The sequence below is a fragment of the Cervus canadensis genome, chromosome 2 (genome assembly GCF_019320065.1).
Source record: "Cervus canadensis isolate Bull #8, Minnesota chromosome 2, ASM1932006v1, whole genome shotgun sequence".
In the NCBI taxonomy this organism is placed as follows: Eukaryota; Metazoa; Chordata; class Mammalia; order Artiodactyla; family Cervidae; genus Cervus; species Cervus canadensis.
In genome coordinates this window covers 18,838,032-18,865,872 of record NC_057387.1, presented here as the reverse complement: position 1 = coordinate 18,865,872, position 27,841 = coordinate 18,838,032, and the positions used below count along the sequence as shown (strand labels likewise).

General features: G+C 46.4%; 4 protein-coding genes across 10 annotated transcripts; 2 read left to right on the top strand and 2 right to left on the bottom strand.

Annotated features, from left to right (window-relative positions):
* The first annotated feature begins 1 nt into the window (after position 1).
* TMOD4 (tropomodulin 4) lies at positions 2-5,216 on the top strand. Of its 3 annotated transcripts, XM_043457985.1 has the most exons (11): positions 732-746; positions 886-934; positions 1,747-1,911; positions 2,117-2,273; positions 2,586-2,702; positions 3,168-3,257; positions 3,441-3,571; positions 3,669-3,776; positions 4,164-4,307; positions 4,560-4,704; positions 5,105-5,216. In XM_043457985.1, exons 3-11 carry the CDS (start codon positions 1,789-1,791, stop codon positions 5,125-5,127), a joined length of 1,038 nt encoding a protein of 345 aa, XP_043313920.1. In that variant the 5' UTR covers positions 732-746; positions 886-934; positions 1,747-1,788; the 3' UTR covers positions 5,128-5,216. The 3 variants fall into 3 exon arrangements, with proteins under 3 accessions (XP_043313913.1, XP_043313902.1, XP_043313920.1); XM_043457978.1 differs by lacking the exon at positions 886-934 and having other exon boundaries at positions 2-774; XM_043457967.1 differs by lacking the exon at positions 886-934 and having other exon boundaries at positions 626-746.
* A 529-nt stretch (positions 5,217-5,745) lies between these two features.
* Positions 5,746-8,423, bottom strand: SCNM1 (sodium channel modifier 1). 4 transcript variants are annotated; one of them, XM_043457999.1, is made up of 7 exons: positions 8,226-8,423; positions 7,907-7,977; positions 7,581-7,669; positions 7,385-7,482; positions 7,177-7,265; positions 6,561-6,755; positions 5,746-5,900 (listed from the first exon to the last, which is right to left on the bottom strand). In XM_043457999.1, exons 1-7 carry the CDS (start codon positions 8,313-8,315, stop codon positions 5,801-5,803), a joined length of 732 nt encoding a protein of 243 aa, XP_043313934.1. In that variant the 5' UTR covers positions 8,316-8,423; the 3' UTR covers positions 5,746-5,800. The 4 variants fall into 4 exon arrangements, with proteins under 4 accessions (XP_043313934.1, XP_043313943.1, XP_043313952.1 ...); XM_043458008.1 differs by having other exon boundaries at positions 8,240-8,419; XM_043458017.1 differs by having other exon boundaries at positions 7,907-8,014; positions 8,240-8,391.
* Positions 8,424-8,547: 124 nt separating this feature from the next.
* LYSMD1 (LysM domain containing 1) lies at positions 8,548-16,001 on the top strand. Its single transcript, XM_043458037.1, has 3 exons — positions 8,548-9,373; positions 13,982-14,340; positions 14,747-16,001. Exons 1-3 carry the CDS (start codon positions 9,194-9,196, stop codon positions 14,883-14,885), a joined length of 678 nt encoding a protein of 225 aa, XP_043313972.1. The 5' UTR covers positions 8,548-9,193; the 3' UTR covers positions 14,886-16,001.
* TNFAIP8L2 (TNF alpha induced protein 8 like 2) lies at positions 16,002-26,459 on the bottom strand. 2 transcript variants are annotated; one of them, XM_043458056.1, is made up of 3 exons: positions 26,360-26,459; positions 18,901-18,966; positions 16,002-17,081 (listed from the first exon to the last, which is right to left on the bottom strand). In XM_043458056.1, the coding sequence occupies exon 3, from the start codon at positions 17,074-17,076 to the stop codon at positions 16,522-16,524; it is 555 nt and encodes a 184-aa protein (XP_043313991.1). In that variant the 5' UTR covers positions 17,077-17,081; positions 18,901-18,966; positions 26,360-26,459; the 3' UTR covers positions 16,002-16,521. The 2 variants fall into 2 exon arrangements, with proteins under 2 accessions (XP_043313991.1, XP_043313987.1); XM_043458052.1 differs by lacking the exons at positions 18,901-18,966; positions 26,360-26,459 and adding an exon at positions 18,787-18,875.
* Positions 26,460-27,841: the final 1,382 nt, after the last annotated feature.

Below are 27,841 nucleotides of genomic sequence, written 5' to 3'. Positions count from 1 at the left end.
TGTCCAGTCTAGGGTTGGGAGCAAAAAGCATTTGTGAATGAGTTTTATATTTGTTTAATAGCTTTTATTATGAGTCATTCTTTTTATTCTTTATTTTTTAAGGATTCTTTTTTTTTTTTTTCCTTTTTTTGGCCACACCATATGGCTTGTGCTATCTTAGTTCCCCAACCAAGGATCAACCCTAGGCCTTCAGCAGTAAAAGCACCTAGTCCTAACCACTGGACCACCAGGGAACTTCCAGACTGGCCCTTTTTAAATTGTAAAATATTCACTCCTCTAACAGTTTATAAACACCTTAAAATTAGACACCAAAACAAAATCCTTATACTTAACCTCTATATCTCCTTATAGTCACTGCTTTGAATATAGCAGGCACTAAATATTGGGTTGGCCAAAAATTTTGTTCAGGTTTTCTGTATGATATCATGGAAAAACCCAAACAGACTTTTAGGCCAACCCAGTAAGCATTAATAGGAACCGTGATTCGTAGAACTCCAGTTTCTGGGACTCGGGCTTGTAAGAAGGGGAGGAGGTGCCATGGCTGTTAGCGGCCACTAGAGGCTCTCAGGGCTGGGCAGGGTATGGGGGCTGTGTATATGTGATCTCCCACTACCCCCCACCTGGCCAGAGCTAAAATAATAAAATGCTGAGCTCACTGTTCCCCCACCCTCTCCCCCGGCACCGGCTCCTCCTGCTGCCCGGACGGTGCTCCAGCAGAACAGACAGACCAACCAAGAGCAGGGGAGGTGAGAAGGGAGGTGGCCCCCAGGACTGGTAGGTGGGGAAGGCAGGGGGCTTATGGATCAGAGCCTGGTGGGAGATGGGAGGAGAAGAGTGGCTCCTACTGGGAGTGATGTGGAGTGTGTCTGTGTCTCTGTCACTCAGTGTTTCTGTCGCTGTCTGTCCTCTCCCTTAACTGTAGTTTACAGTCAATGTAAGTATCTCACATTTTCTGAATCTTTCATATTCAGCATGGTGTGTATGTGTGGCTGAAAAGATCATGCAAGTTTAATCCTCTCACTGTTTTTAGAGAAACTTTATCCCATATAGAAGGCAGTTCCCACCCATTAGACTGGTGTCACCTTCCCGTCCAAAGCCAGGGACAAATCAGTACCTTCTCCTAAGGCTGTACCACCCTTCCCCCAACCTGAATGTCTCCCAGGTCCTCTGAGCCCTCGCTTTCCCTCAGGATTTAGAATTTTAGCAAGCATAACGAGCTCTTGATCCCCCACAGTAAAAGGAGATGAGGGTGGAGTAAGAGCACTGTCTGTTTCCCCCCAAATCCTCCTTGGTTTCTTAAGCCAGTTTGGGAAAAACTGGATTACTGGATGAGGGGAAAGAGAGGTGGAATTTCCCTGAAGCTCTCTGCCTGCCCCCTTCCTTGCAATAGGAATGGGCTTGGGGCCAGCTGTGATGGCAGGGCTCCTGGCAGCTGAACTAGGGCAAGAGGCACCTACAGGCGAGGTTAAGGGGAGGGGTACTGCCAGGGTTTCTGATACAATGGGGAGACAGGGTCACCCTGCATGCCTGGGATCCCCATCCAGAGTGGCTGGGAGCTGTGGAAGCGGGAAGGAGGCTCCAGTTCTAACTAAACAACCCAACCTTCCCCCATTGTCCCATGCCCAGCTAGATCTCTATCCTCCAAGGCAACCAGCTTATTTATTGTTCTGCCCCACTGGCTTGTCTGTTTCCCTACTGTCCGTGTACACCTTGCCATTGTCCAACCACTTTCTCCCTATAACCCAGGCTCCGTGAGTGCCACACAGTGGGGAGGGGGTGGGGGCCACCATGTCATCGTATCAAAAGGAACTGGAAAAATACAGAGACATAGATGAAGATGAGATCCTAAAGACCCTGAGCCCTGAGGAGCTAGAACAGCTGGACTGCGAGCTACAGGAGATGGACCCTGAGGTAGGGGCTCCAGCACAGGGGATCAGGCAATCCCCAGGCAGTAGGAAGGGTGTGGGGCCCTGGGGGACTGAGACCAGGGTGATCTACAGGGCTTAGAGTCCCAAGAAGGTCAAGGGAACGGTGTCTGGAGATGCTTTAGGGAGACCTGGAGGTGCCCCAGGCCAGAGGGGGGGCCCTGACTTGCTCTCCCAAACTCATCCCTAAGAACATGCTCCTGCCGGCTGGACTAAGACAACGTGACCAGACAAAGAAGAGCCCAACGGGGCCGCTGGACCGGGAGGCCCTCTTGCAATACCTGGAACAGCAGGCGCTAGAGGTCAAAGAGCGTGATGACTTGGTGCCCTTCACAGGCGAGAAGAAGGGTATGGGATCGCTAACATCCATGCCTCCTAGGACCCAGTGGTGGTCTCTTACATGTCCCCATTCCAGCTTTCTTCTCACTTGCCCACTTCTAACTGCCAGGAAATCAGCTGCCTACACCTGCATGCCAACTTGTACTCTTCAGCTCTTAGAAGTGATCAAGGGGACCCAGGAATCCTGAGCTTGTAGATGACTCAGGCTTTACAGTGGCTCCTAGTCACCCAGCATTCTACCTCCTGGAGAAGGAAAGGAAGCTGGAGGCCAGGCTCTTAGGAGAAATGACCTCGACCTGAACATCCTCATCTCCCCATCAGGGAAACCCTACATCCAGCCCAAAAGAGAAATTCCAGTGGAGGAGCAGGTGACTTTGGAGCCTGAGCTGGAGGAGGCGCTGGCCCACGCCACAGATGCTGAGATGTGTGACATTGCAGGTGGGCAGCTGCGGGCAGTTGAGTTGGGAAGATCTGGGGCAGGAGGTCGTGAGCATGGCCTGGGACTAGTGGGACGTGGATGTTTTGAGAAAGCCTCAGGTAGTGCTTTTTAATTTTTATCTATATATGTATTCACTCATTTTTAAATTTAATAAGTTAACATCTCAAGGGCGATTTTACAGGGATTATAAAACAAAACGATTTTGGCTGAAAACAGGAGGGTCTGACAGACCCCCTCACCCTGTAGTGGCTCCTTAGGGACCTTGCCTTAGCCCTGTCTCAGTGTTTTAAAAACCACTGCCTTACACAGTTTAATGGAAGGGACCCCCTGGGACCAAAAGTGGAAACCTCTTTGGAAGAGGTCAGCCTTCAAAAATGCAGAAGATTCAGAATGAGGTGGGAGGGGGGCCTGGAACAAGCCCGTTTTTCTCATTCCCTGTGCCCCCCTCTGCCTACTCTCTCCAGCAATTCTGGGCATGTACACACTGATGAGCAACAAGCAGTACTATGATGCGATCTGCAGCGGAGAAATCTGCAACACCGAAGGCATTAGCAGTGAGTGTGTTTGGGAGCATGGCGCCCAGGGCTCCTGGCAGGTGTCCCAAAGTCTGAGCAGAGGTAGCAAAGGGTGAAACGAGGCAGTTAGGGAGGGGACATAATGCATAAGTGATAAGAGAATGGATGGGGAGGAGACTAGGGGGGACATGTTGGGGTCTCCTTCCTACCCTCACCCACCAGGTGTGGTGCAGCCTGACAAGTACAAGCCAGTGCCAGATGAGCCCCCAAATCCCACCAACATCGAGGAGATACTGAAGAGTGTTCGAAGCAATGACAAGGAGGTAGAGGAGGTGAACCTCAATAATATTCAGGTGTGATATCTGACCCCATCCTCTAAGCAGTAACACCGGCCTAACTCTGCTGTCATATGAGTCCCCTGGCCCACCCTCTCCTATTTCCCTTTGATAGGACATCCCGATACCCATGTTGACTGAGCTGTGTGAGGCCATGAAGACAAATACCCATGTCCGGAGCTTCAGCCTGGTGGCCACAAGGAGTGGTGACCCCATTGCCAATGTAAGGCTAGTTGGCGTCCCTCCCCCTCTCCCTGCACCTTGACATGCATCCCTGGCAGGGCGGTCAGAAAGGGTTGTGCTGGGGGTGATATTCCCATCAACACTCTTAGGGGAGACCTGCTGGAGACTCCTCCCCTCAGTCCTTTGACTCACAGCTGTGAAATCCTGATTGTCTTCCTAAAGCACCAAACCCTCTCAACTCCCCAACTCCACTGCAACGTCACCCCACTGCTTTCCCTACTACCTACCCTCCTTCTGCCTCCCTGGAGTCCCACACACAGCTCAAGGACTCTTCTCAAAGAGCTGTCTCCCTCTCGCTCCTGTTCTTTCTCTCCTCAGTCATCTGTGAAACTGTACCCTAACCCTAATCCAAGTCCCTACTACCCAGGCGGTGGCTGACATGTTGCGTGAGAATCGTAGCCTCCAGAGCCTGAACATCGAATCCAACTTCATTAGCAGCACAGGGCTTATGGCTGTGCTGAAGGCAGTTCGGGAGAACGCCACACTCACGGAGCTCCGAGTTGACAACCAGGTCAGTCTTCCCTTTCCCTAATCTTTGCAGTCAGCTAATACTCACTGACCCTCTTCCCTGGGGCAGCCACAGGCGGGATCTCATCTGATCTTGTTTGAACTCTCCCTCTTTTTATGAGGGGAGCCAAGGTAGCACCTCTCATCACTCATTCTGGAGAACGAGCCTGTTTAAACCTCCCAAAGGGTTGGGGGTCTGAGATGGTGAGCAATCCAGACGAGGGCTGCTGACGGCTTCCGTCTCGCCCTCCCCCAGCGCCAGTGGCCTGGTGACGCGGTGGAGATGGAGATGGCCACCGTGCTCGAACAGTGTCCCTCCATTGTCCGCTTTGGCTACCACTTTACACAGCAGGGGCCACGCGCTCGGGCCGCTCAGGCCATGACCCGGAACAATGAACTGCGTGAGTAGCTGCAGACATGGTGCGTGGGGGAGAAGGCAAGTAGCTGCAGAAGCTGGTGGATGCCCCTGAAAGCTAACTTAGTGACTGGCAGCCCAGGATGCTGCCAAAGTGACATTCACAGAAGTTCAAATACCATAGGTGACCCGAAAGTAGACAGAAAAACTCCTCTGTCCAAGTATACCAGTAGAGAGGCAAAAGGGAAGTTAGTCATAGCCGTTTGGGACCATGTGTTTTTATTTGCCCTGTTGTTTCTTATTTAACATGGGGGGGAGGAGCATGTTTAGTGACCTAAGACATTACCTCTTTATGAGTCTGGCCAAGGAACCAGAAAGGAGAAGAACACCTTTGCAGGGGACAAGAGATGGGATAATGACTTGTGCTTACTCTTCTTCCTTTACAGGTCGCCAGCAAAAGAAGAGATAACACTACCTTTGCCTTTACCAACTAGGGCTTGGAGCTTAAATCCTCCTCTGTCCCCCCTTTCCTGTAAATAAAGGCCCTACTGACCACTCTGCCTGCCTCCTTCCTTGGGCTTTGAAGTGGAAATCTTGGCGCTAACCCCCAAGGGTTACTGCCAATTCATCAGGGGATTATTTATACTCTGGGGATCAGCAGGCAGGGAGGTTCAAGTTACCAGGAGGAGGTGGGGGGAGCTCCCTGCCTTGGTGTTCCCCACAACCCTGCCAGGGCCTTTAGTCTCTCTACTTTCACAGGGTGGCAAGCCCTGGCTCTGTTTCCAGACATGTCCAACCCCTCCCCGCCGACCAGTGCCTACCCACAACCCTCATGTATTGGAAGGAGGCAAGGACTTTGAGTGGAGGTGGAGAAGAAAGCAGAAAACATGAAGGGCAAAAACCTCCTTCTGACAGACTTATTAATAGGGCACCAGGCTGCATGCAGCTGACGCTTGGCATGACTTTTGGAGAAGGTGGGGGAGGGGTTAGAAGTGTGGGGAACTGTGTACCTTGCAGAGAAGAATTGGCTGGGCTGAGAATGAACAGATCTGAAATCCTGAAACAAGGAACCAGACTCAAAGAAAGCTGGGCTCCCAGCGCTTGCTGTAGTTTATTTGTGAAATGAATGGGGAAAGAGGATGTCAGTCCAAGGGGAGATCAGGGGGTTCCTCCTCATCAGAGTCAAACTCAACATTTTCATCTTTTACCCATCGACCTCGTCCATCTGGGATCCATCCAGAGCTGGAAACATCAGAAAACAGAACTGGTCAGGAAAGGAAGTTTATTAAATTAACAAAAGCGTGTGTGCGAGTGCTCTGTCACGTCCGACTCTGCAATCCCATGGACTGTAGCCTGCGAGGCTCCTATGTCCATGGGATTTCCCAGGCAAGAGTACTAGAATGGGTTGCCATTTCCTTCTCCAGGGGAATCTTCCCAACTCAGGGGTCGAACCTGCCTCTTGTGCACTACAGGAGGATTCTTTTTTTTTCTTTTTTTTACAGGAGGATTCTTTACTGCTGAGCCTCCTGGGAAACCCCAATAGTTCTTTCTATCTAATTAATTAATTTCCTGAACTATCTGGAAAAAAGTTACATATGTAAGGAGTCTGTGCATGTATGCATGTATGCTAAGTTGCTTCAGTAGGAACCGACTCTGTGACCCTGTGGAGTGTAGCCCACCAGGATTCTCCAGGTAAGAATACTGGAGTGGGTTGCCATGCCCGCCTCCAGGGGATCTTCCTGACCCAGAAATCAAACCTGCATCTCCTGCATTGGCAGGTGGTTTCTTTACCACTGTGCCACCTGGGAAGCCCCATGGGGATAAGTAAAAACACTTGAGAAGATCTGAAACAAGGAGGGTCAGAGAGGAAAGGGAAAAACAGGAAAAATTCTGCATACTCACCTTCGAAGGGTGAGATAATGATCCAGGGCCCGTCTTCTTGTGGGACTCATAGGTGCGGGGGATGAGACAGTGGCTGACTCCTTGGTCTGTGAACCAGCCTCAGGCTCAGGTTCTCTATTGATCTTCCCACCTTGGGGTTCAATCTCTGGGGGTGGCAAAGGGGGATGAGAGACAGAGGGACGAGGGGCTTCTGGTCTGGACAGAGAAGAATCAAAGTCTGTAAAAGCAGTGAAGGAAAGGGCCTAATCTCCTGTGACTCCCAACTCCTTATAGAAGTGCTTCCCAATTCTGTGTTCCTCAAGATATTAGTAAGTGTTCTGCATAAAAAGAATTTTGGAATCCAGTAAATTTTGGAAAGGCTAAATTAATCTTTTAAGGATTTTTTAAATTTTTATCTTAAGATTTTGTAGAACCCTTAAAATACACTAATCTTCAATCAAATAAGATTACAAAGCAGCACTTCCCAAACTTTTTAGTTACAAAAATCTTTTTCCTGAAATACAAGTTAACACCCCCAAAACACTTAGTATTTCTCAGATTACAATTAGGAAAATAATCACTTTAGAGCTACCTATCTCTTGTCCCTCCCTACCTCTGGCTTTCCCATCCCACTGACCTGTACTTTCGGCGGCAGCAACTGTTATAGTGAGGAGCTCTGTGCAGAGCACTCTGAGTGATAAGTCGAGTCTGGGTTAAGAGAGGAGCCTGGCATGAAGACCAGAGACAGAGTCAGAGCCTTCAGAGCCAGAAACAAGCCAAAGTCCTTCAAGCCTAAGGTGTGCAGCACAGTTCTGCCTGGAACACAACTTCCCCCCTCTGATTACCTCTGCTGTGGTCTCTTCTCTCCTGAGTTCATTATGCTGTCTTGGATTCTGCTCTGTGCCCTTTCCTGGCGGCTTCTTGCCATAGAAAAGCTGCAGGCCTGAGGAAAAAGGGGAAGAGGATTAAAAGCAGAGCACCAAGGGTTGTCTGAAGAGATTTTAAGGGTTTACTCTGTATCAACTGTCTTCCCAAACTTACTGGACAGATGTTTTTTGCCTGCACGGTGGGCAGTCAGCATGGCCAGAGTGTCCAGGACAGGCCGGTGGGGACAGATGGCACAAGCAAAGCTGGGGAGGAGGAAAGATCATTGCTCCCTGGGGAGTGGAGTCTTGGTCATAGGTCCCACCCCGTCCAAGCATTCATTTCCAAAGCCCAACTCCCAAGTCTCTCAGTCTCCCATCACCCACATCCCTGTCACTCACTCCCTGCCAAAGAATCCTAGATACTCCTGCTCTCCTCAATAACAAAAGTTCTTGAGTCTCTAACTTCAAAACCCTTAAACTTGATCCACTCCTCGCTCTCACCGTCCATCCCGTAGCATCAGCGCCTCATCCTCTGGGATGTAACTGGCAAGCAGGTCCCCGACTCTTCGTTTCTGCAGGGGACAGGGGAAGAAGTCCGGACGGGATCAGCTGGATATGAGGGAGGGATAAAAGGGAAATGATAGAGACGAGGACTCAAAGGGAATAAAGACCACGGAAGAACACACATCTGCGGCGAGGAAGGGGTCACCATCATCTCTAGTCTTTTGGTTCCCTCCGCCCCGCCCCCCAGTTGTTGCCGCAGCAACAAAACAGCTCCTTTACGGCCTTCAGAGGGCAGGTGAAGCTGCTTCGGACGCACTCCTCTCCGCCTACTTTGAGCACATTGAGTTGACTCCAATCGTCTCCTTCCCTCTTGAAAGACATCACGACTGTGAGCCCCAGAAATCATAAACTCTATCCAGCCGCCTTCGCCACTCCTTTCAGGCCACCGTAGCGGGAGCGGGACGTCTCCGTTCCTTCCGGTCTCTTTCCGGTTGGCCCCCTGACTTCCGGAGATGTGCTTCCACGAAAGCACTGCGCGATCCCGGAAGCCAGCTTCTAGTCGGCCGAGGGGGACTGCATTTCCTATGGTGCCCTGCGACCTCACCGGCGCGGGGCCTTTTGGGAAATGAAGTCTTTTTTTCAAAGAGCTTGCCGCCGGGCTGAATCCAGGCCCTTTCGTCTTGGCAGATTCGAGGCGTTTGGAACGACAAGAACCTAGATGTGGAGCCCGAATTCGAGGGTGTCACTGATTTGGTTTGGAGAGTACCTTTGAGGATCTCTGAAGGGGAAAGAGTGCTACAGACTCTCGCTATTGTCACGCCCTTCGCCTGCAGCCACAGCCCACATAGGGTGGGCCTGATCTGTTCCTGACCCTAGAGGGCCAACCCCGGGACGGGGCGGAGTCGGGGTATTGGGGATCCAGGAGGTCGGGCTGTCAGACGTAGGGGAAAATTGAGTTGCGTGTTAAGGAGGCTGATAGAGTTCAAAGGTCAGGGGTCAACGTCGCGAGCTGTTGTGGGCAATCGAAAGTCGGAGGGGTGCTTAGGAAAGACTCAGGTAGGGACTGAACAGTCGGAGTACAGATTTGTGGGAAGGGGACTTGGAGGGAGGAGAAGCTCGGGCTGACAGGTCGCGTGTCGCCGGGGGAGGCGGGGAGACTTAGAGAAGACTGAAGGGGAGAAGGATCCTGTTAAGACACCCATTCTCGGACCGCGAGCCCGTCACTATCGGTCACTTGGCCGGGCCTCCCGTAGTTGTAACCTCAGTTGTCCGCAGGGTGAGGAGATGGCTTCTCCCTCTAGACAGGCCCCCCTCGGGGGGTCAGGACTGCTTCAAGGGAGCCGGGCTCGTTCTTATGGAAGCCTGGTGCAGTCTGCCTGCTCCCCGGTGAGGGAAAGACGCCTGGAGCATCCGTTGGCGCCCGGAGACACCCTGGCTGGACTAGCACTCAAATACGGGGTGACGGTGAGTCTTCCAGGATTAGGACGCAGACACCCACTTAGAAGAGGTTTATTCCTCATGAGAATGTATGTCCCTCTAGGCAACTTCCCCTGAAATGTTCTTAATTGTGTTTGTATTAACTAATTGTGATAAATTGATTGTGATAAAGGTTTGGTCCACCTTTATCTCTTTGTTTTCCCATCTCAGTGTTGCACTGTCTGGTGGGGCAAATCCTGTCCCATTATCCCAACGGAGGGGAGCAGCATTTATTTATTAGACCAGTCACTGTACTAAAGACTTTGCATCCATTTGCCCAATTGATCCTCACATCCCTATCAAGCATGTAATGATTGTGCCCTTTTTACAGATGAAGAAACTGAGACTTAGATTGGTTAACTAGTTTGACCAAAGTCAAATAACTAATAAGTGTTGACGTGAAAATTCAAACAGGTCTGTCTGATTCCAAAGCCTGTACTGTTAACTACATAGAAGTATTTTAATTGAGAATGACTAAACATTCACAGCAAACAATGCAAAGCTAGTTTTTAGTCTGAGGTTCCTTAAGTGATGTCTCCTCTTGTTCTTTTCTCCTCCTCAATGCTCTGCCCTCTTCTTTTCAAGAAGGTGGAAGGTGGTCTCTGGTACAAAACAGGTGCTGTCTATGCCAAGCATTTCAGCTCATGCATAGGGTATATTTAGTAGGAGTAAAAATACATTGCTTTAAAGTTGATAAGGGTCTTCCCCTATATCTTGTTGAATTTAGGCAACGTTTTTCTGCTTGGTATGTTCAAAGCATTGTGGTAACCATCTTGGGAGATAGAAACATAAATGTATAGTTGCTGCTCTCATATAATTTACAGTCTAGTGAGAAGTGGGCAGGGACACAAATAATGATTGTAGGTGACAGAACGTGGTGAGTTTGTAGAGATGTTAACAAAGAGTGGGAAGTCAGGAAAGAAGATTGGTTTTTATTTGGAAGGGGACATTAGTGCAGACTTTAAGGGAATCATCACGATGGGCTTTCAAAGACTTGGAGATTCCTTTCTCTATGCTCCTCTCTATAAACCTATGTAATCCAGTGATCTGCACCCTTTACATCTTTATCTTTCCAATAGCTTGCATTCTAAGGGACAGAACTATTTCTTTTCAATTTTATATCTCTAGAGCCTGACATGGAGAAGGCAATGGCACCCCACTCCAGTACCCTTGCCTGGAGAACCCCATGGATGGAGGAGCCTGGTAGGCTGCAGTCCATGGGGTCGCTAAGAGTTGGATACGACTGAGCAACTTCACTTTCACTTTTCACTTTCATGCATTGGAGAAGGAAATGGCAACCCATTCCAGTGTTCTTGCCTGGAGAATCCCAGGAATGGGGGAGCCTAGGCTGCCATCTATGGGGTCACACAGAGTCGGCCACGACTGAAGTGACTTAGCAGCAGCAGCAGAGCCTAACATAATCCCCAGCACATAGAAGCTTAATAGATGTTTTCTGAATGAATGAAAGTCTGGCTAAAATTTCCACACTGGAGACAGGGAGTATAGTAAAGTGAACATTTAAGTAGAGGGATGGCCTAAATAAAGGAAATGGATTTGAAAGTACTGAGCGGTCCTTTCATCCCAGCAGAGGCTCAGATGCTGTGCAATGAAGGAAACTGCTACTAGTGAATCAACAATTACTGTTTGAGAGGTTTTCTTACTGCCCTGTATCTTTCTGAGTACAGAAAAGCTCTGTAGTCTAGTAAAGAAAAGTTCTAGGTTCTGGTTTCATTCTGCTGCTTACTAGCTGAGTGACTGGATAGTCAATCACTTTACTGTCTGGGGCCTCAGTTTCCTCACCATTTGTACAATGAGAATAAAAAATAAAAAATTTAGGTAAATAAATTACCTAATTTATTACCTACCTGTCATTTAAGGAACACTTAGTATATGCCAAACTCTATTATCTCATATTATATCCATAAAACTTTATGAGGTAGATGTGACCATTTCCATTTAAAGATAAGAAATATCACTATGTGGTATATCTGAAACTAATATAATACTGTAAGTCAATTATACTTCAATAAAAATAAATTTTTAATGATAAGGAGACTGAAGCTTTGAGAGATAACTTGCTATAGACTGTATACAACTAGTCTAATTGTTAGAGCTAGGATTCAGACCAAGTTGTCTTGTTCTGAAATCCTCATTTCATGGGACTTCTGTGGTGGTTCAGTGGTTAAGACTCTGTGCTTCCACTGAGGAGGCATGGGTTCAATCCCTGGTCTGGAACTAAGAGCCCATATGCTGTGTTGCATGGCCAAAAAAATAAAATCCTCACTTTGAACTGCTCTATTAAACTAACTAGATTCTAACGACCTTCTAGCTCTTAGCTCAAAGGCAGAGGAACAATGTCCCATATATGGTACTTCTGGGAAGTAATAAAAGCAACAGAAAATTCACAAATTAATTCATATCATCTTGGAACTAGAAGGGACCTAGGATATTATCTAGGCAAAATAAAATGAATAGCATCAAAGTACTTGGCAAAGTAAAAGTATAAAACTGCAAGCCATTTTAACTGTTTTTACTGTTCAGATCAATCCGATTTTATTTTTAAACTCATTATAGCATAAGATTTTATTAGTCAAGTTTATTTTAGTAGTCTTGGCCTAGAGTGGAAACAGCTTTGATATTGGACAGTTATAAGAATTATGATCTCCCAAACTGGTGCCTTTATGGGATGAATTTTTAGTAAAACTGGCTGCCTGGCCTTGGGTAATAAAATACTGATATACTGTGTCTGTGGTTTCTATATTTTATTATCTAGTTTCTTTACTCATAAAGCATTAATGAGCCTCTGCTGTGTGCCAAGTTTGTGCGATGTTGAGGAGAATCTTAGGGATACAGAGACAGCAAGTCACCAGTCTTGCCCTTAAATGACTCACAGTTTGCACAGGACAAATATGCCTACAGTATAATATAATAAGATAGGTATTATTATGGCAATATTTACAGTATGCATTGGGATCCCTGAAGAAGATAACACAAAGGGAATGGTAGTTGTTGAGAAGTTTTCCAGGCCAAGAAGGGAGCAGTGGTGAAGCGTTCCAGGCAGATAAAGCCACAAAAGTGTAAAAGATCATGAAATTTTGGAAGAAAAATAAAAAGTTAAGGATGGCAAAAGGTGTAAGTGGCAGAAGAAGGGAGGTGTGACTGGACTTCCTATGAAGGCAAGATTGAGGATGCCCTTGAATGGTAATTTGGATTTTATCTCTGACCCAGTTCATAAGCAAGGTAGTGGATTGATCAGGTTAAATTTTTTTTAAAAAGATATATGTCAGCAGAGTAGAAGATAAGTTGAAACGGAGGGAGGAAGACCAGTTAAAAAACTTAACAATACCCAAATGAGACATATTGAGTCTGTTGGCAATGTGAAGTCAATGGCAATGTGAAGCTGAGACCAGAGATGAGAGAGATTTTTGCAGCATTTTTGTTGACCTCTTGGGTATAGATGGTGAAAGAAAAGTGTGAGTTAAGGATGACAGTGGTATTTCTACCTTGGGAGGCAGGTAGATATAGATGGTGATGCCAGCCACTGTGTTTAGTGATGAATAAAGTAGGCACTAAATAAATACTTGATCGGTGAAATTATTAATATTATAATATTAATAATATTTATTAATTAATCCACTGGGACTTGCCTGGAGGCACAGTGGTTAAGGGGGCCTTAACCACTACAGGGGGCATGGGTTCCAGCCTTGGTCGGGGAACTAAGAGCCCACGTGTCTCGCAAAATGGCCAAAATAAATAAGATAAGCATTCCTGGGAGGAGTAAAAAGGCCCAGAATTCTAGCTCTATCACTAGCTTGCTAGGCAAATAACTTAACCTCTCTGAGCCTCAGCTCCTTCATCTTTATGGGACATTGCTCCACCGCCTTTCAGCCAAGAGCTAGAAAGGCATCAGAATCTAGTTAGTTTCAAAGTGAGTTCCTTCATCTTTACAGTAGTTTCAAAATCTAGGGGTCCCTAAGACTCTTTAGGGATCCACAAGGTCAAAACTATTTTCATAGTAATAATAGCAAGACTTTATATGTCTTTTTTATTTTCATGGGTGCACACTGTGTTTTCCAGAAGCCATGTGACCTGTGATACTGCAGCAGATGCTTGTAGAGGCAGATATGAGAAGCCTGTTGTCTTCAATTAAATCGGACATGCAAGTGATTTACAGAAATGTAAAACAGTGCCTCTGTTCTTGCTACATGTTCGTTATTTTTGTTTTAGAAAATATATTATTTTCCATTAAAATATTTATGTTAACATATAACAGTGTTTTAAATTTTTAAAGTTTTAATTTATAATAACTTAAATATTGTTAGATGTGATTAACATAAGTAAAAGCTTTTTTCCTCAATATTTTTTAAAAATGTAAAGGGGCCCTAAAACCAAAAAGTGTGAAAAACTACTGATCAATAAAATAGGGATAATATCAGCCCTTTGTAATTTTGGTTGTTATAGGGCCAGATAAGACTCTGAACAATCACTTTAAAAGGAATGAGATGAAAAAAATAAAAAATAAAAGGCATGAGATGCTGTACAAATATAAGGTGGATTGTTATTACTGTCATTAATTGTGGTGACTTTTTTTTTAAGATGGAACAGATTAAGCGTGCAAACCGCCTTTATACTAATGACTCCATCTTCCTGAAGAAAACCCTCTACATCCCCATCCTGACAGAGCCCAGAGACCTGTTCAATGGTTTGGATTCTGAGGAAGAAAAGGATGGAGAAGAAGCAGTACAGCCAAGTAAGGATGAAGTTCGACCACACTCAGCCGAGAAGAAGAAACGAGAAAGAGGTTTAGGACATGCCAATGGTGAAGTGCTTCCCACACCTGGCCAGGAGCCCCCCATGCATGACCTTTCTGCCTCCGATTTCCTTAAGAAGCTTGATTCACAGATCAGCCTGTCAAAGAAGGCTGCTGCCCAGAAGCTGAAAAAGGGGGAAAGTGGGTGAGTCTTGAATGGGTCCTTTTAAGTCCCTCCGTAAACTTCCCTGTTCCCCCAACCTTACCTGATCAGACACAAAGTAAGCCCAGTGTCAGTAGAAGCAAGGTGAAGCCTTTCCCTCAGGTGGCCCCAAGACAATTCGCAGAGCCCATGGCTGTTGGAATGGATGGAGGCACTGGAAAATGATTCTGAGTTCCCAGTAGAGGGAAACAGTTGGCTGTTCTTACTGCTCTGATGATCCATGAAGGAACGTTAGGGATAGAATTTATCCAGAGGGTGTTGGACTACATCATAAAGCAACCAGTTCATGTACATTAGAGGAAGACAGCTTCCCACTTACTTCTTCACTCAGCCCACCTCAGTTTCTTCCCTTGATCTGTTGCTCTTTCCCCCTTTTCCTCGCCTGCAGGATACCTGGGGAGGATTCAAGTCTTCACCTGAGCTCTCCTCGGATGCAGCAACGAGCAGTCCTAGGTCCCGTGCCACTGACCCAGACCTCTCGGACCCGGACACTTCGGGACCAGGAAGATGAAATCTTCAAACTCTGAGGTCCCCAGAATGGATTGAGAGAAGCCAGATGCTGAAGGAGTATCGTGAGGGAGAGAGGAGCTGGAGGTGAGGCTCAGGAGCACAGCTTCCCAGCCTACCTCCCCGCACTCCTGCCATCTCCCCAGCCTCCTTGTCCGGCAAGAGTTCCTTGGCCTGGAGCAGTTCTATTGACAAGGGTAGGGGATGGGAAACAGACCCCTTCTCTGTTCTTGGGCTGAGTCTAGAATTGGTCTTTAGACTCAAAAGGTCTTTTTACATCCCTGCTGCCCTTCCCGTCCCTTTCATGATTCCTTGGCCTTAGAGCCAAGGGAGGCAGGGACTCCCCTAGCCCCTAACTTCCTCCCCATCTCCAACTCTGTTACCTAATTTATTTGGTGCTATATTGAAGTAATATTTATTTGCTGTACCTTATTGTTTCCCACTCTTAGCTGGAAAATGGGATTTCTGTAGCCCTGGGATGAGGGGAACCCAGGAACAGTGAGCCAGTGATTTCTAGTCCACCTTCCCCACCTTCTTAGCCAACCATGTTATTGAGCATGGGCCATCAGTGATCTAGCTCTGCTGCAGGGAGTGGCAGACTGTGCCGGGTCTTGCCCCCAATCTCAAATGAAAGAATCTGGGCTTAGTCTTGACTAATCAGGTCACTGTAACTTTTTCACAACTCTTGCTCTGAGAAAAAAAAAAACACAGCAATGTAGGGTCCGCAACCCTCCGTGCCACCAGTTCACCCCTCTGATCTGCTCCTCTCTTCGGCCTGTGTGAGACTAAGGGATGGAAGAAGAATTGACTTGGAGTTTGAAGAGGAAGACAGTTGTGGGAATCTTTTTGCCATGGGAGCCTCTTTGTTATACCCTCTCCCTACCAGAGCCTATTGATCTATGCCTTGCTCCTCACTACGTATTTATTTGCAATTTGTAGCACTGATCTGTGGTATAGTTTTTTTGAGTGTCTTAAACAGAAGAAGTAGGCAAGGAAACCCTAGTGATATTGGAAATATGCCTCAGTCTCTTGTATGGGAATGGTGAGAGGTGAGATGAGTGGTGTTTATATACCTCTTCCCTCTGTGATGGTCATAAGATGTAAGAAGCTGGAGAGATTAAACATTGAGCCCTGTGCATGTTTTAATAGTTTTATTTCCTCTGTGAGACTCTTCCCCGCCCTAGCCCCTTCTTCCTGCCCTCTGGAGCAGAGCCTCTGGGATCCCTCCAGACTCTGCCGAGATCTGAAGGTCTAGAATGTCTCTCAGGGTCCCCTTCCCCCCAGCTGTCTTTAGTGTCCCCAGAAGAGTTAGCTGGGCTGTGCCCTCTTACCCTGGTTCTGAGGTGAGGGGGCTTCCCTGTTTGAAAGGCCCTTTGCGGGGAAAACAGAGATCCAAGTTTCACTTCGTCTTTTTCAGGCAGCTTTGTTTCCGGTCTTGGGGCTGGAGTGGGAAGAGAGGCCTCAACCCTCAGCATTGCTTCTTCTCCACCAGGAGTTTGGGGGTGGGGTAGTCTCAGAGTCACACGCACTCTCAGGAAAGACTGAAGCCTGAGGATTGAAAAGCATTAGTGCAGAGGCGCAGGGTTAGAAGCCTGGCATGTGTAGTTTTCTCAGTCGGCCATTCTGCCCAGAAGGAGCGCGCCGGGGCTGCGGCTCTCAGAGCTTGCCCTCGTCCAGCAGCTTCCTCAGCCCGTCACAGATCTTGCCCAGGTGCTGGGTGTAATCAGGCCCATAGAGGGCCGTGAGCAGGCCGGCGTCAGAGAAGTGATCGAACACGTGGCGGATGCGGCCATGGGACTTGGGTGTGAGGTGGCGCTCCACCAGCTCCAGCAGCATGTCCCGGCACTCGGTCAGCAGGCTGGCCAGCACGGCGGCCTCGAAGGTGAAGTCCACCTCCCCGAAGCTGAGTGCTGTCATGGCGCCCTGTCGCAGCTTCTGGCGAAAGCGGGTTGCCAGGGCCAGCTCGCTGGGGTTGAAGCAGCCACTGCGGTGCAGCACGGCCACCTTGACCGCCACCTTGATCAGGTCCTTGATAACCCGCTGGGCCTGGGGCCTGCTGCGTGTGTATTCTTTGGACACACGGTAGAGCTCATCTAGCACCTCGCTGCTCGTCTCATCCACGAAGAGGTGAGCCACAGACCGCCCTGCCATCTTACTCAGTAACTTCTTCTCTGCCTGTAGCGCCAGACTCTTTGAACTGAAGGACTCCATGGTTCCTAGGGAAGGGTCGGGGTGCGGGGGTCGGGGTGGGGGGGTTATGTGATCAGTCACTAGAAGAGAGGCCATAGGCTTCCTTAGCAAGAGAGAAATAGCTTTTCCCCTTTCTGTCTCTTTGGTTTCTGTCTCATCATCATCTCTGTTCGTCATCTCTTTCCCCCTGAGCCCCCTCAGTCCTCAACACTTTGTTCCTATTTTTCCCTTTAGGACTGTAGGACATCATGATCTCTAAAACAGGCCAGCAGAGCCGTAGGAGCTTTAGCTGGAGGGATGAGGGCATACCCCAAGCTAGCCCACCACAGCCAAGACCTCAAGGGAAGTGGGTTGTTGCTCCTACAGTAGGGAAGATAAAGCTTACCTGGCAGATAGCGCTCACAGCTGCCCTTTCTGGACACTGACTGGGTACTGTACATCTGTACCCAGATGTACACCTACACTGTGAAGTGTAGGTATTACTATCTCTGTTTTACAGCTGAGAATACTGAAGTTTACATTAAATAATTTACCCAAGGTCAAACACAACTGTTTTTCTGACTCTAAAAGCTCATGTCAGCTAGTGTGCTGTACTGCCTTTAGAGACAATGAGAAATATAGGGGTCCCTGGAGTCCTGATTAAAAAATAATAATAATAATTAACATATATTGAGAACCTACTGTATGGCAAGTGCTTCATGTGAATTATCTCAGTCTTCCAACCCTTTGTAAGGTAGGTATCCCCAATTTGCAATGAGGAAAATGAAACTAAGAACAATTAAACAATTTGGCTAAATCACTGGCAAATGATAAAAGTGGGCCTTGAATCACACAATCTGAAGAAGCCTCCTCCCATGGAATGCTGTCAATGAGGTGGAAGCACGCTGAGGAAGCATGAGAAAGAAGCACCTCAAGACTGCCCAGAGGGCTCAGGTCCTCTGCCGGGGCTGCACTGAGGCCCCGCTGGCGGCACATGAGTGCCTGTGTCCCGGAGCGCTCTCCCCATGGTCGTGCCTATGGTGGTTCTGCTTGTTTTGCTTCTTACTTCCCCCTCCCCTGTTCCTCTGCAGGATGTGGCTCTGACCGCAGTGAGGAGCAGCCTCGCCCTGTCCCCCAACCAAAATGGGAGTCTGAAGAAGCCGGGGAGGTGTCACTGGGGTGGGGGGTTCTCCCCCAGCCGAACCAGTCCAGTGGAAACCTAGAACCTTGCTCTGCCCCCAGCTTTGCTGGGGCTTTCTGGACCACACTCTGCAGCCGGAAGAGGAGATTGCTCCATGTGAGCCTTCCTTCCTCCTCGGCCTTCCTGTTACCCAGCTCTCCATTGCCTCCGTTGCCATCTCGAGTTTGGTCCACTGTCCTCTCCCTCACTCTGTGTTTCAGTCTCCTGTTTCCACTTGACTGAGTGCTGCCCTGTGACCCCCTGGCCATACTCTCTCACTGGCCCTTACATCTACATCCATGTCTCCTAAGATCTCCTTGCATCTCTCAGGGGTCTCTCACATGCCCTTATCCACCGCCATCCCTCAGCCCTGCGCGCCCACCCATCCAAAACCATGTCTTTCTTTCTGAGGCTGCTTTACTCCAGGAAAAACTGAGCTGGGCCTCCCCACTGAGACTCAAGAATTCCATCAAATGAGAGCCACAAGATGGAAAGCTCGCGTTGACAGAGCTGGGGCTCTTCTGCCACCATCTCCCCTGAAGCCTGCCCTCTGTCATTGCCCAGTCCCTCACCTGCTGCGCCCTGGGTGCCAGTCTTGCCTTGAATGTTCCGGGAGAGCTGACAGAATGGAGAAGCTCCTAAGTGAGAGGCCCTTTGGCCTGGCCCCACCCCCAAGCCCCGCCTACCTACTCTGTGCTCAACCTCCGGTTCATCATAGTGTCACCAAGAAAGTCCATGGCCCCAACAGCCTCCTATAAATAAGACAAAGGTCAAAAGAAATAGCATTCTGTAGGAAACAGTCTTGATTCCTTGAGGTGAGGAGGAGGAATTGCACATCCCCTGTTCCCAAATTGTCTACCTCTTTCTCCTCTTGTTGCCCAGTTCCTTGACATCTTGTTCTCCTTATAGTTCTCTGGTACTGGGGGAAATGTGGTGTACAAATTGCTGGCGTGGGGGTCGGTGCAGAAAGTTCTGAAGATTGTACTGAACTTAGACTGGAGACACCAGAAGCAAGTTAGAGATCAGCAGGTCTGAGTGTGCCCCTAGAGTCACCAAGGATGGCTGGTGCTGTGGGGCTACATTACCAGAACAGGCTTCCAGTACCTGGCAGGGTAATGGTATGCATACATGCTCAATCTCTCAGTCATGTCCAACCATTTGTAGCTCATCAGGCTCCTCTGTTCATGGGATTTCCCAGGCAAGAATCCTGGAGCGGGTTGCCATTTAATTTTCCAGGGGTAAGTGTGTCCCCACCCCTAATACTTACACTTCCCTGGTGGCTCAGATGGTAAAGAATCTGCCTACAACGCAGGAGACCTGGTTTCCCATCCCTGGGTCGAGGAGATCCCCTGGAGAAGGGAATGGCAACCCACTCCGGTATTCTTGCCTGGAGAATCCCATGGGCAGAGGAGTCTGGCAGGCTACAGTCCATGGGGTAACAGAGAGTCAGACACGACTGAGCGACTAACACTTCTCTTCACCCCTAATACTTGAGAGGAAGATGCTGGGTCAGGCTGCAGAACTAGATATGACCAGCAGGTGTCAGCACATCATTGTACCACTAGAGGCAACGAGCTTATTGACTATGCTTCACAGCTGCTAACAGGATACAAAAAATGAAGGTAAGTCACAGTCCGTAAATGAGGCAAATTTATTTACCATCAAGAACTGTACAGCCTGAAGAAAAAAAAAAAAAAGAATCTTACAGCCTAGTCAGGGAGATAAATGTAAGCACATACAACTGTAATACAAGCCAAATGATGCCATTAGCTTTAATAGAAATTTAAGGAATTAAGGAACTGTGAGAGTAAAGAGAAATTTAGATTTTTTTTTTTTCCTGATAGGAGTGCTGAAGAGCTAGACTTGGAAGGATGGATTTAACTACCTAGCAGGCAAAGTGTGGAAGAAATGCTTCCTGGATAATGGAGATACGCGTAAGCCACAGAGCAAACAGAGATTCAAGGCATATTCAGGAAATGGTGATTTATTCTGATGACTGGAGCATAGGTTGTTTGAAAATGAAGTGAAGAAGGAAAAAGACCAGATCACAGACAGGTTTAAGGGAGCTGCTCAAGACTTCAGACTTTTGCCATAGACAGTAGGGAGACATTAAAGGTTTTTGATCAGGGGAGGGAAATCATTAGCCCAGTGGGACTGAGTTAGGGGCTTCAGCGAAGTTTTAACTGAGGAAAGGGGACACTTAAAAGAAAGTGATCACCAGTATAATTTTCTTAAGCACATGATGAGAACCGATGAGAGTATTTGAGATCTGGGTTCAGAAGGTATTAACTGTGTTTGCATCTTCTGGTATTTTCACTCCTCTTATTTTCCAATTAGATTATATATATATATTTTTTAAAAAGGACTTTTACTTTTTAAGAAAAGTAAATGTTCTGGCAGAAGAAGAAGAATGGGAAAGATGTCAGGTTGTGAATTGTTGAAGTTTAGAAGTGGAGGCAATCAGCATACCAGTGACTCCAAAACCATTGATTCTCTCCTTGGAGACAGTGACTGGGTCTTGGCTCCTTTCTTACTTCCACCTCTCTCAGCCCAGGTTTCAGAGCTGAGGGTCCTTGATTGAATTTGGATTGGAAATGTCAACAATGCCTTAAATGAATGTGGTGGTAAAGGCATAAAGAGAAAAGGAAAGGTAGCTTAAAGGGATGGGAAGCTGGATTGAGAGAAGGACTATTTTTGGTTTGGAGTTTGAGGACATTTGTAGGTTGAGAGGAAGGAGCAGTGGAGAGGGAGGCTTAGAAAATGCAAAGGAGAGGTAATGTTTATGGAGCAAGGTACAGGGGCAGGTGGAGAAGAATGGACTGGGAGTTAAGGGAAGAGAGAGGAGAGAATAGGAGCTGGCATTTGTTGGGTGTACTCCTCTAGATGTTATATAAATATCTCACTTCATCCTCTGATACCTCTATGAACTAAATGTCACTATATTCTTTTTACCAATGAAAGAGACTGAGGCTTGAAGAGGTTAGATAACCTGTTCCCAAATTAGAGAACTAATAGATGGCAGGCTGAGGACTTGTGTGATTCCCAAGCCTATGCTTTTCTGACAACTACCTCACAAGGTTAGGAGGTAATGACTTCAACCTCATAATGAATGTGGCAGCATTCTATTCCTGTGTGCTCTATTAATTCATTAGTCACACACTGGGGGCCAATAGTAGGTGGCACTGTCAAAATCACAGGGAAAAGTAAAAGTCCTTTTATAAAAGAAATATATAATATAATTGGAAAATAAAAGGAGTGAAAATACAAGAAGATGCAAATACAGTAATACCTTCTGAAGCCAGAATTCTACCAATTCCTTACCTGTTTACCTCTCCAGCTTTACCTTATCCCCTGGTCTGTGTTGTAATCCTCCCAGCTCCTCCAAAACACATCATGGCTGGCTTCTCTCTCCTCCCCTTCTCCCTCTTCCTGCGCTCTCCCACTTTTTGTCTCTCTACCTGAACTCTTCCCATGCATACCTCTTCCCTGCCTGGTTAATTCCTAGCCCTCCTTCAGGTCTCAGCTGGAAAGGCGTCTGAAGCCATTGGGTCTGTGAAGCCATCGTTGACTCCCTAAACTACTTGTGACTCCTCTGTTCCTAGTCCTATAAAACTACATACCTTCCTTATCACGACAATCACTCTTCATTGTAGTCTGTGATTTTATTAACGGCCTCCCTAACTAGGTTGTAAACTCCATGAGGTGTAGGGGTTATGCTTTAGTGTCTGGCACTACTGTGCTCAATAGATATTTGCTGAAATAAGAAATTCAAAACACATCCAATAACCAGGAGATAAGGGGAAAATGGTAGCAACATAACAGTCACATGCAATAATGTTAATTTGTTTCATTATTGTGGAAGTCTTTTGTTTTCTCTTGGGCTTCCCTTGTGGCTCAGCTGGTAAAGAATCTGCCTGCAATGCAAGAGACCTGGGTTTGATCCCTGGGTTGGGAAGATCCCTGGAGAAGGGAAAGGCTACCCACTCCAGTATTCTGGCCTGGAGAATTCCATGGACTGTATAGTCCATGGGGTCACAAAGAGTTGGACACAACTGAGCAACTTTGATTCACTTTTTGTTTTCTCTTAATCTATATCCATTTCTGGTAATCTTCTCTGAACCCACAGCATATTGTTGTTGTTGTCCCGTCTCTCAGTCCTGTCTGACTCTGCGACCCCATGGACTGCAGCACGCCAGGCTTCCCTCTCTTTCACCATCTCCCGGAGCTTGCTCAAACTCATGTCCACTGAGTCAGTGATGCCATCCAACCATCTCATCCTCTGTCATCCCTTTCATCTCCTGCCTTCAATCTTTCCCAGCATTAGGGTCTTTTCTAATGAGTTGGCTCTTTGCATCATGTGGCCAAAGTATTGGAGCTTCAGCTTCAGCGTCAGTCCTTCCAGTGAATATTCAGGACTAACTTCCTTTAGGACTGACTGGTTTGATCTCCTTGCAGTCCAAGGGACTCTCAAGAGTCTTCTCCAACGTTACAGTTCAAAAGCATAAATTCTTTGGCACTAAGCTTTCTTTATGATTCAATTCTCACATCCATACATGACTACTGGAAAACCATAGCTTTGACTATACAGACCTTTGTTGGCAAAGTAATATCTCTGCTAGGCTGTCTAGGTTGGTCATAGCTTTTCTTCCAAGGAGCAAGCGTCTTTTAATTTCATGACTGCAGTCACCATCTGCAGTGATTTTGGAGCCCAAGAAAATAAAGTCTGTCACTATTTCCACTGTTTTCCCATCTATTTGCCATGAAGTGATGGGACCAGATGCCATGATCTTCATCTTTTGAATATTGAGTTTTAAGCCAGCCTTTTCACTCCTTTTTCACCTTCATCAAGAGGCTCTTTAGTTCCTCTTCTCTTTCTGCATAAAGGTGTGTGTCATCTGCATATCTGAGGTTATTGATATTTCTCCCGGCAATCTTGATTCCAGCTTGTGCTTTATCCAGCCTGACATTTCGCATGAGGTACTCTGCATATAAGTTGAATAAGCAGGGTGACAACATACAGCCTTGATGTACTCCTTTCCCAATTTTGAACCAGTCTATTGTTCCATGTCTGGTTCTAGCTATTGCTTCTTGACCTACATACAAGTTTCTCAGGAGGCAGGTAAGGTAGTCTGGTATTCCCATCTCTCTAAGAATTTTCCACAGTTTGTTGTGATCCACACACTCTAAGGCTTTTAGCAGAGTCAATGAAACAGAAGTAGATATTTTTTCTGGAATTCTCTTGCTTTTTCTATGACCCAGAAAATGTTGGCAATTTGATCTCTGGTTCCTCTGCCTTTTTAAAATATAGCTTGAACCCCAAGAAGAAAATCCCCATCCCCACCCCACAGCATATAATTAGTAGCAAATTAAAGAGATTCCCTGGTAGCTCAGTGGTGAAGACTTTGCTTGCCAGTGCCAGAGACATGGGTTTGATCCCAGGTCCAAAAAGATCCCACTTGCTGTGGAGCAACAAAGCCCATGTGCTCTAGAGCCTGTGTCCCACAACCACTGGAGCCCACATGCCCTAGAGCCTGTGCTCCGCAACAACAGAGGCCACCACAATAAGCACACGCACTGCAACAAAGAGTAGCCCCTACTCACCACAACCAGAGAAAAGCCCACTCAGCAACAAAGATCCTGCACAGCCAAAAATAAATAAAAGGGGAAAGAGGAGCTTTGGGAAGCCAAAACACTGATAACAATGAGAATTGACACAGAGAGCAAGAGAAGAGAAGGAAAACAAAAAAGCTGGCCATTGAAAATTGCAGCATTTTTGGCTATGAGGAAGAGGAGCAAACAGTATTAACTACATACATTCTATACTTTGGGGTCCTCACTATTTACCTAGACAATTAAGTCCACAGACTTCCTCTGAGTAAGCAAAAATCTGGTTAAATGATACCTTAAAGGTGTGAAACATTTTGAGATTTATAAAACATTTCACCTTTACTTTATCTTACTTTATCCTGTGAACTAGGCAGGCAGGTAGTGTCCACTCACAGGTGACAGACTCTGCCTTAGAGATAAAGTAGTTTATTTACAAGGTTAGTCTTAATGCCTCTTGTGTGTGTATGCGTGCTGAGTCACCTCAGTTGTGTCTGACTCTTTGTGATGCCATGGACCGTAGCCTGCCATGCTCCTTGGTCCATGGGCTTCTCCAGGCAAGAATACTGGAGTGGGTTGCCATGCTCTCCTCCAGGGGTCTTCCCTACCCAGGGATCAAACCATGTTTCCTGTGGCTCCTGCACTGCAGGAAGATCTTTATGCTGAGCCACTGGGCGAAGCCCTAATGACTCCTTGTTGTGGTCTTTTCACTATATCATCCATAGGAAATTAATAACTTTTTGAATAATCTCTATTTGAAACAGAATGAAAATGTTTTGCACTTAATTTGGTAACTATCTGGAAAAATACTCAAAATGGAACATTCCTATGTTTCTGCTCAGCTGAGGTTTTACCATACTTTTACCATACTGGTTAGGATCAGTACTCACATAACAGTCTGGAAAGAGAAAGTTCAACATGATTTGAAGAAGGCAAGCAAGACTTCGGCCTGACATAACTGGAGGTAGCTCACATCTTTGGTGCATTTCTTTCTTTCTCTACTTACTATATACTATGTGCCAGGCATTATGACTTAAGTGCTGGGGATACAAAGATAAAAGACAAGCTTCCTTCTTTAGACTAAGTGGTAAGTACCTTTGAAAAATCCAAATGGAAGTATCCAGTAAGCAATTATAGAAGTGAGTTTAGAGCTCAGGAGAAAGACTGAGATTGAATAGCAATAGAGATTATGGTGAGCCACACATAAATAGTTATCAGAATTGTTGGTATGTATTATCTTGACCAATGATGGTGTGTAGAGCAAGGTAAGGTAGCTAAGGATATGACCCTAGGTAACACTAATATTTAAGAAGAGGTCAGAAAGGCTGAGGAAAAGAGATTATATCAATAGAAATGAAGTCATTCATTCACTTAAAAAATATATCTATTAAGTCCCTAGTCTTTGTTGAAAGAAAGAACTCAGGAGGCAAAAGAGAGCATTTCAAGGAAGGACAGATTAACTTGGCCAAATGCCATAAAGAGGCCAAAAGGATAAAGACTGAAAAGCTGTTCATTGAATGTGACAAGGAGGTCATCAGTGACCTGGATGAGAACAATCTCAATGGATTGATGGGGGCCAAAATGAAAATAATTGACAAATGGGGAAATGAATACAGCAAGAATAGATGACTCTACAAATTTAGCTATGAAGGAAAGAGAGAAATTGAGTGATGGCTGAATACAGGCAAGGATCAAGGGAAAGTTTAGAGTTTTGTTTTTTTTTTTTTCTTTTCATCATGGGAGATATTTGAGCATGTATATATGCAGAGGGGAAGATGTCAGTAGAAAAGGAGAGATTAGAAATAAAGAAGAAAGTATTTGAAAATATGTGGCATAAAACCCCTAAGGAGGATACACAGAATCAAATTTATTCAACCAATGTATTAACAGTTAATAGCTGCAATGTGCCAAGCTGTGTTAGAAATGCAGAGGATACAAAGGTGAGAGAGACATAGGTGGGCCCTGTGTGTGTAGAGCTTATAGTAAAGCAGAATGGTGAACCTTAGACAGTATCGATGCCCCACCTGCTGGGATGAGACAGATGTGAGGGGGCAGCTAAGTGCGTGTCTAGAGGGCAAAAGATTGGTGAGACTCTCACTTTATTATCTCTGTTTTTCTCTGAAGAGGGATATGGATTCTGCTAAGGAAGCAAGGAAGCTCTGAGGAAAGGAACTTGAGGAAAGAAGCAAGCATTTGAGACAGCTATTTGTAGGGGCTGGGAGAGGGTAGTTTTCCAAGCTTGGAGATGCTGAATTTATAAAAGGCTCTAGTCTGTGGGACTGTGATTTTTTTCCAGAAGACCCCGGGGAGTAGGAAGAAAGTCATTTGGGTTTGTCCTTTGAAATAGCTCTCAGATTCACCCATTTCTTTACATACCCAAAGCTACCATCCTTGTCTGACTGCCTCTCCCCTCATCCTTGAACCTTCCTGTTTTCTTGCTAGAAGGTCTCCTTATCTTGCTAAAATAAAGTATTTTGTTGGCAATACCTTTATTCAAAAACTTGATGTCCTTTTCCTATCAAATTATTTTAACCTACTCACCTTGGTATTTCTGGCCTTCCATAGTTTGTCTCCCTCTTCCCCTGTCCTCTGCTAGTATGTTCCTTATATATCAAGTCACACAGGTCCTTTTGCTAACCAGGCTTCAGGCTCCTTGCTCACCAAGTAAAAGCTTTTGCTGAAGCTATGTTCTTTGAAACATTTTCTCCTTTCTTCTGCACCAAGCCAACTCCCACCCAGGTTTTCCCTGGCCTCCTTGATAAAATGTATCCAACATCTTTCCCTGCAGTTATCCTGAAGGACACTTACTGTCTTTTCTTTCATTTAGGGATTATGTCCAATGTAACTTTGTGGTGGGGGGAGGGGGGGGAGACTTTTTTTTTTTTCGAGATTTTGTATTGCTTTTTAATCATTCAGTACATGTAAATCTCGTTTTAGTTCAAATAGATGGTGTTTTCTTAAACACTCCAACCACATTCCACAGTAGATTATATTTGAAGTAAGTGCTTAATATTTACTGGATTGAATTGAGATTTTAGTTGGGCCCTAAACTTCAAATGAGTTATACCTTAATCCCCATTCACTATTCTATTCAATGAGAACATATTTTAATATTTTTGGATCTTAGTCCTCCAACCTGGGATCAATCCCACGCTCCCTGAAGTGGAAGCACAGAGTCTTAACCAGTGGACCTCCAGGGAAATTCCAGAGAGCACATAATACCGAAGCCCTGTACTAGGAACTGGGGACATTTCTTTTGACCTCCATGTGACTATATTCTGAGGTGTCTTTCTCCCAAAAGAGCCCTGACTGACCACTGGATTACTTTGGACCCAAGAATCCCCTGGCAGTTAACCTTGTGTAAGGAGAGTCCCATTGTTTCTGTTTATCTCATTGGTTCACCTTCCATCTCTGTCTCTGTGATTGTGTGTGTATATGTTTATGTCTGACATGACTGAGCGACTTTCACTTCACTTCACTTCACAAGTCAGCGATGCTATCCACCCTGATCTCACTCCATTAAAGACTGTCCAGGAGTAGCAAACCCCTGCCTCTCCTTTCCTAAAGTCCAGAGACCAGGATATATGTGTGTGTGTGTGTGTGTGCCTGCTCAGATAAACTATCCAATAATATCAATGTCTCCCATGCCACCCACTATCCTGGGAATTTTGAGAACGTCTTTTGTCCCAGTCCCCACGCAGGGAAGAATCTTAGCAGGCAATACCAAGGTGGGAGCTAAGCAGAGCTGTCTGAAGTAGCCTCATTCTTCCTCCCCACTGACATTCCTGGAATCAAAGGGTCTTTATAGAGGGTGGGGATCGAGAAAGGGCAGTTTTGCTGTTTGGAGGGATGTCCAGGGCCCCCTGAGGAAAAATGGGACATCACTAATCCTTGCCTGTGGGGCAGCAAGGATATGTCGGGTTGGGGCAGCTGATTACTTTTCCTTTCTTTCAGGTCCCATGTTGCTCCTCTTTCTGTGTGACTCTCTGAATCAGTTTGTCCCAGTCTCCACATCTCTGTTTT

Excerpts from the sequence above, each read along its gene's own strand:
- TNFAIP8L2 (XM_043458056.1), bottom strand. The coding sequence starts at position 17,076 with ATGGAGTCCTTCAGTTCAAAGAGTCTGGCGCTACAGGCAGAGAAGAAG.
- TMOD4 (XM_043457978.1), top strand. The coding sequence starts at position 1,789 with ATGTCATCGTATCAAAAGGAACTGGAAAAATACAGAGACATAGATGAA. Across the intron at positions 2,703-3,167 it reads TGAGATGTGTGACATTGCAG|CAATTCTGGGCATGTACACA; the intron begins GTGGGCAGCTGC and ends TACTCTCTCCAG. Across the intron at positions 4,705-5,104 it reads GACCCGGAACAATGAACTGC|GTCGCCAGCAAAAGAAGAGA; the intron begins GTGAGTAGCTGC and ends CTTCCTTTACAG.
- SCNM1 (XM_043457999.1), bottom strand. The coding sequence starts at position 8,315 with ATGATTTCTGGGGCTCACAGTCGTGATGTCTTTCAAGAGGGAAGGAGA. Across the intron at positions 7,483-7,580 it reads AGGCAAAAAACATCTGTCCA|GCCTGCAGCTTTTCTATGGC; the intron begins GTAAGTTTGGGA and ends CTTTTTCCTCAG. Across the intron at positions 7,266-7,384 it reads GAGAAGAGACCACAGCAGAG|GCTCCTCTCTTAACCCAGAC; the intron begins GTAATCAGAGGG and ends TCTTCATGCCAG.
- LYSMD1 (XM_043458037.1), top strand. The coding sequence starts at position 9,194 with ATGGCTTCTCCCTCTAGACAGGCCCCCCTCGGGGGGTCAGGACTGCTT. Across the intron at positions 9,374-13,981 it reads CACTCAAATACGGGGTGACG|ATGGAACAGATTAAGCGTGC; the intron begins GTGAGTCTTCCA and ends TTTTTTTTTAAG. Across the intron at positions 14,341-14,746 it reads CTGAAAAAGGGGGAAAGTGG|GATACCTGGGGAGGATTCAA; the intron begins GTGAGTCTTGAA and ends CCTCGCCTGCAG.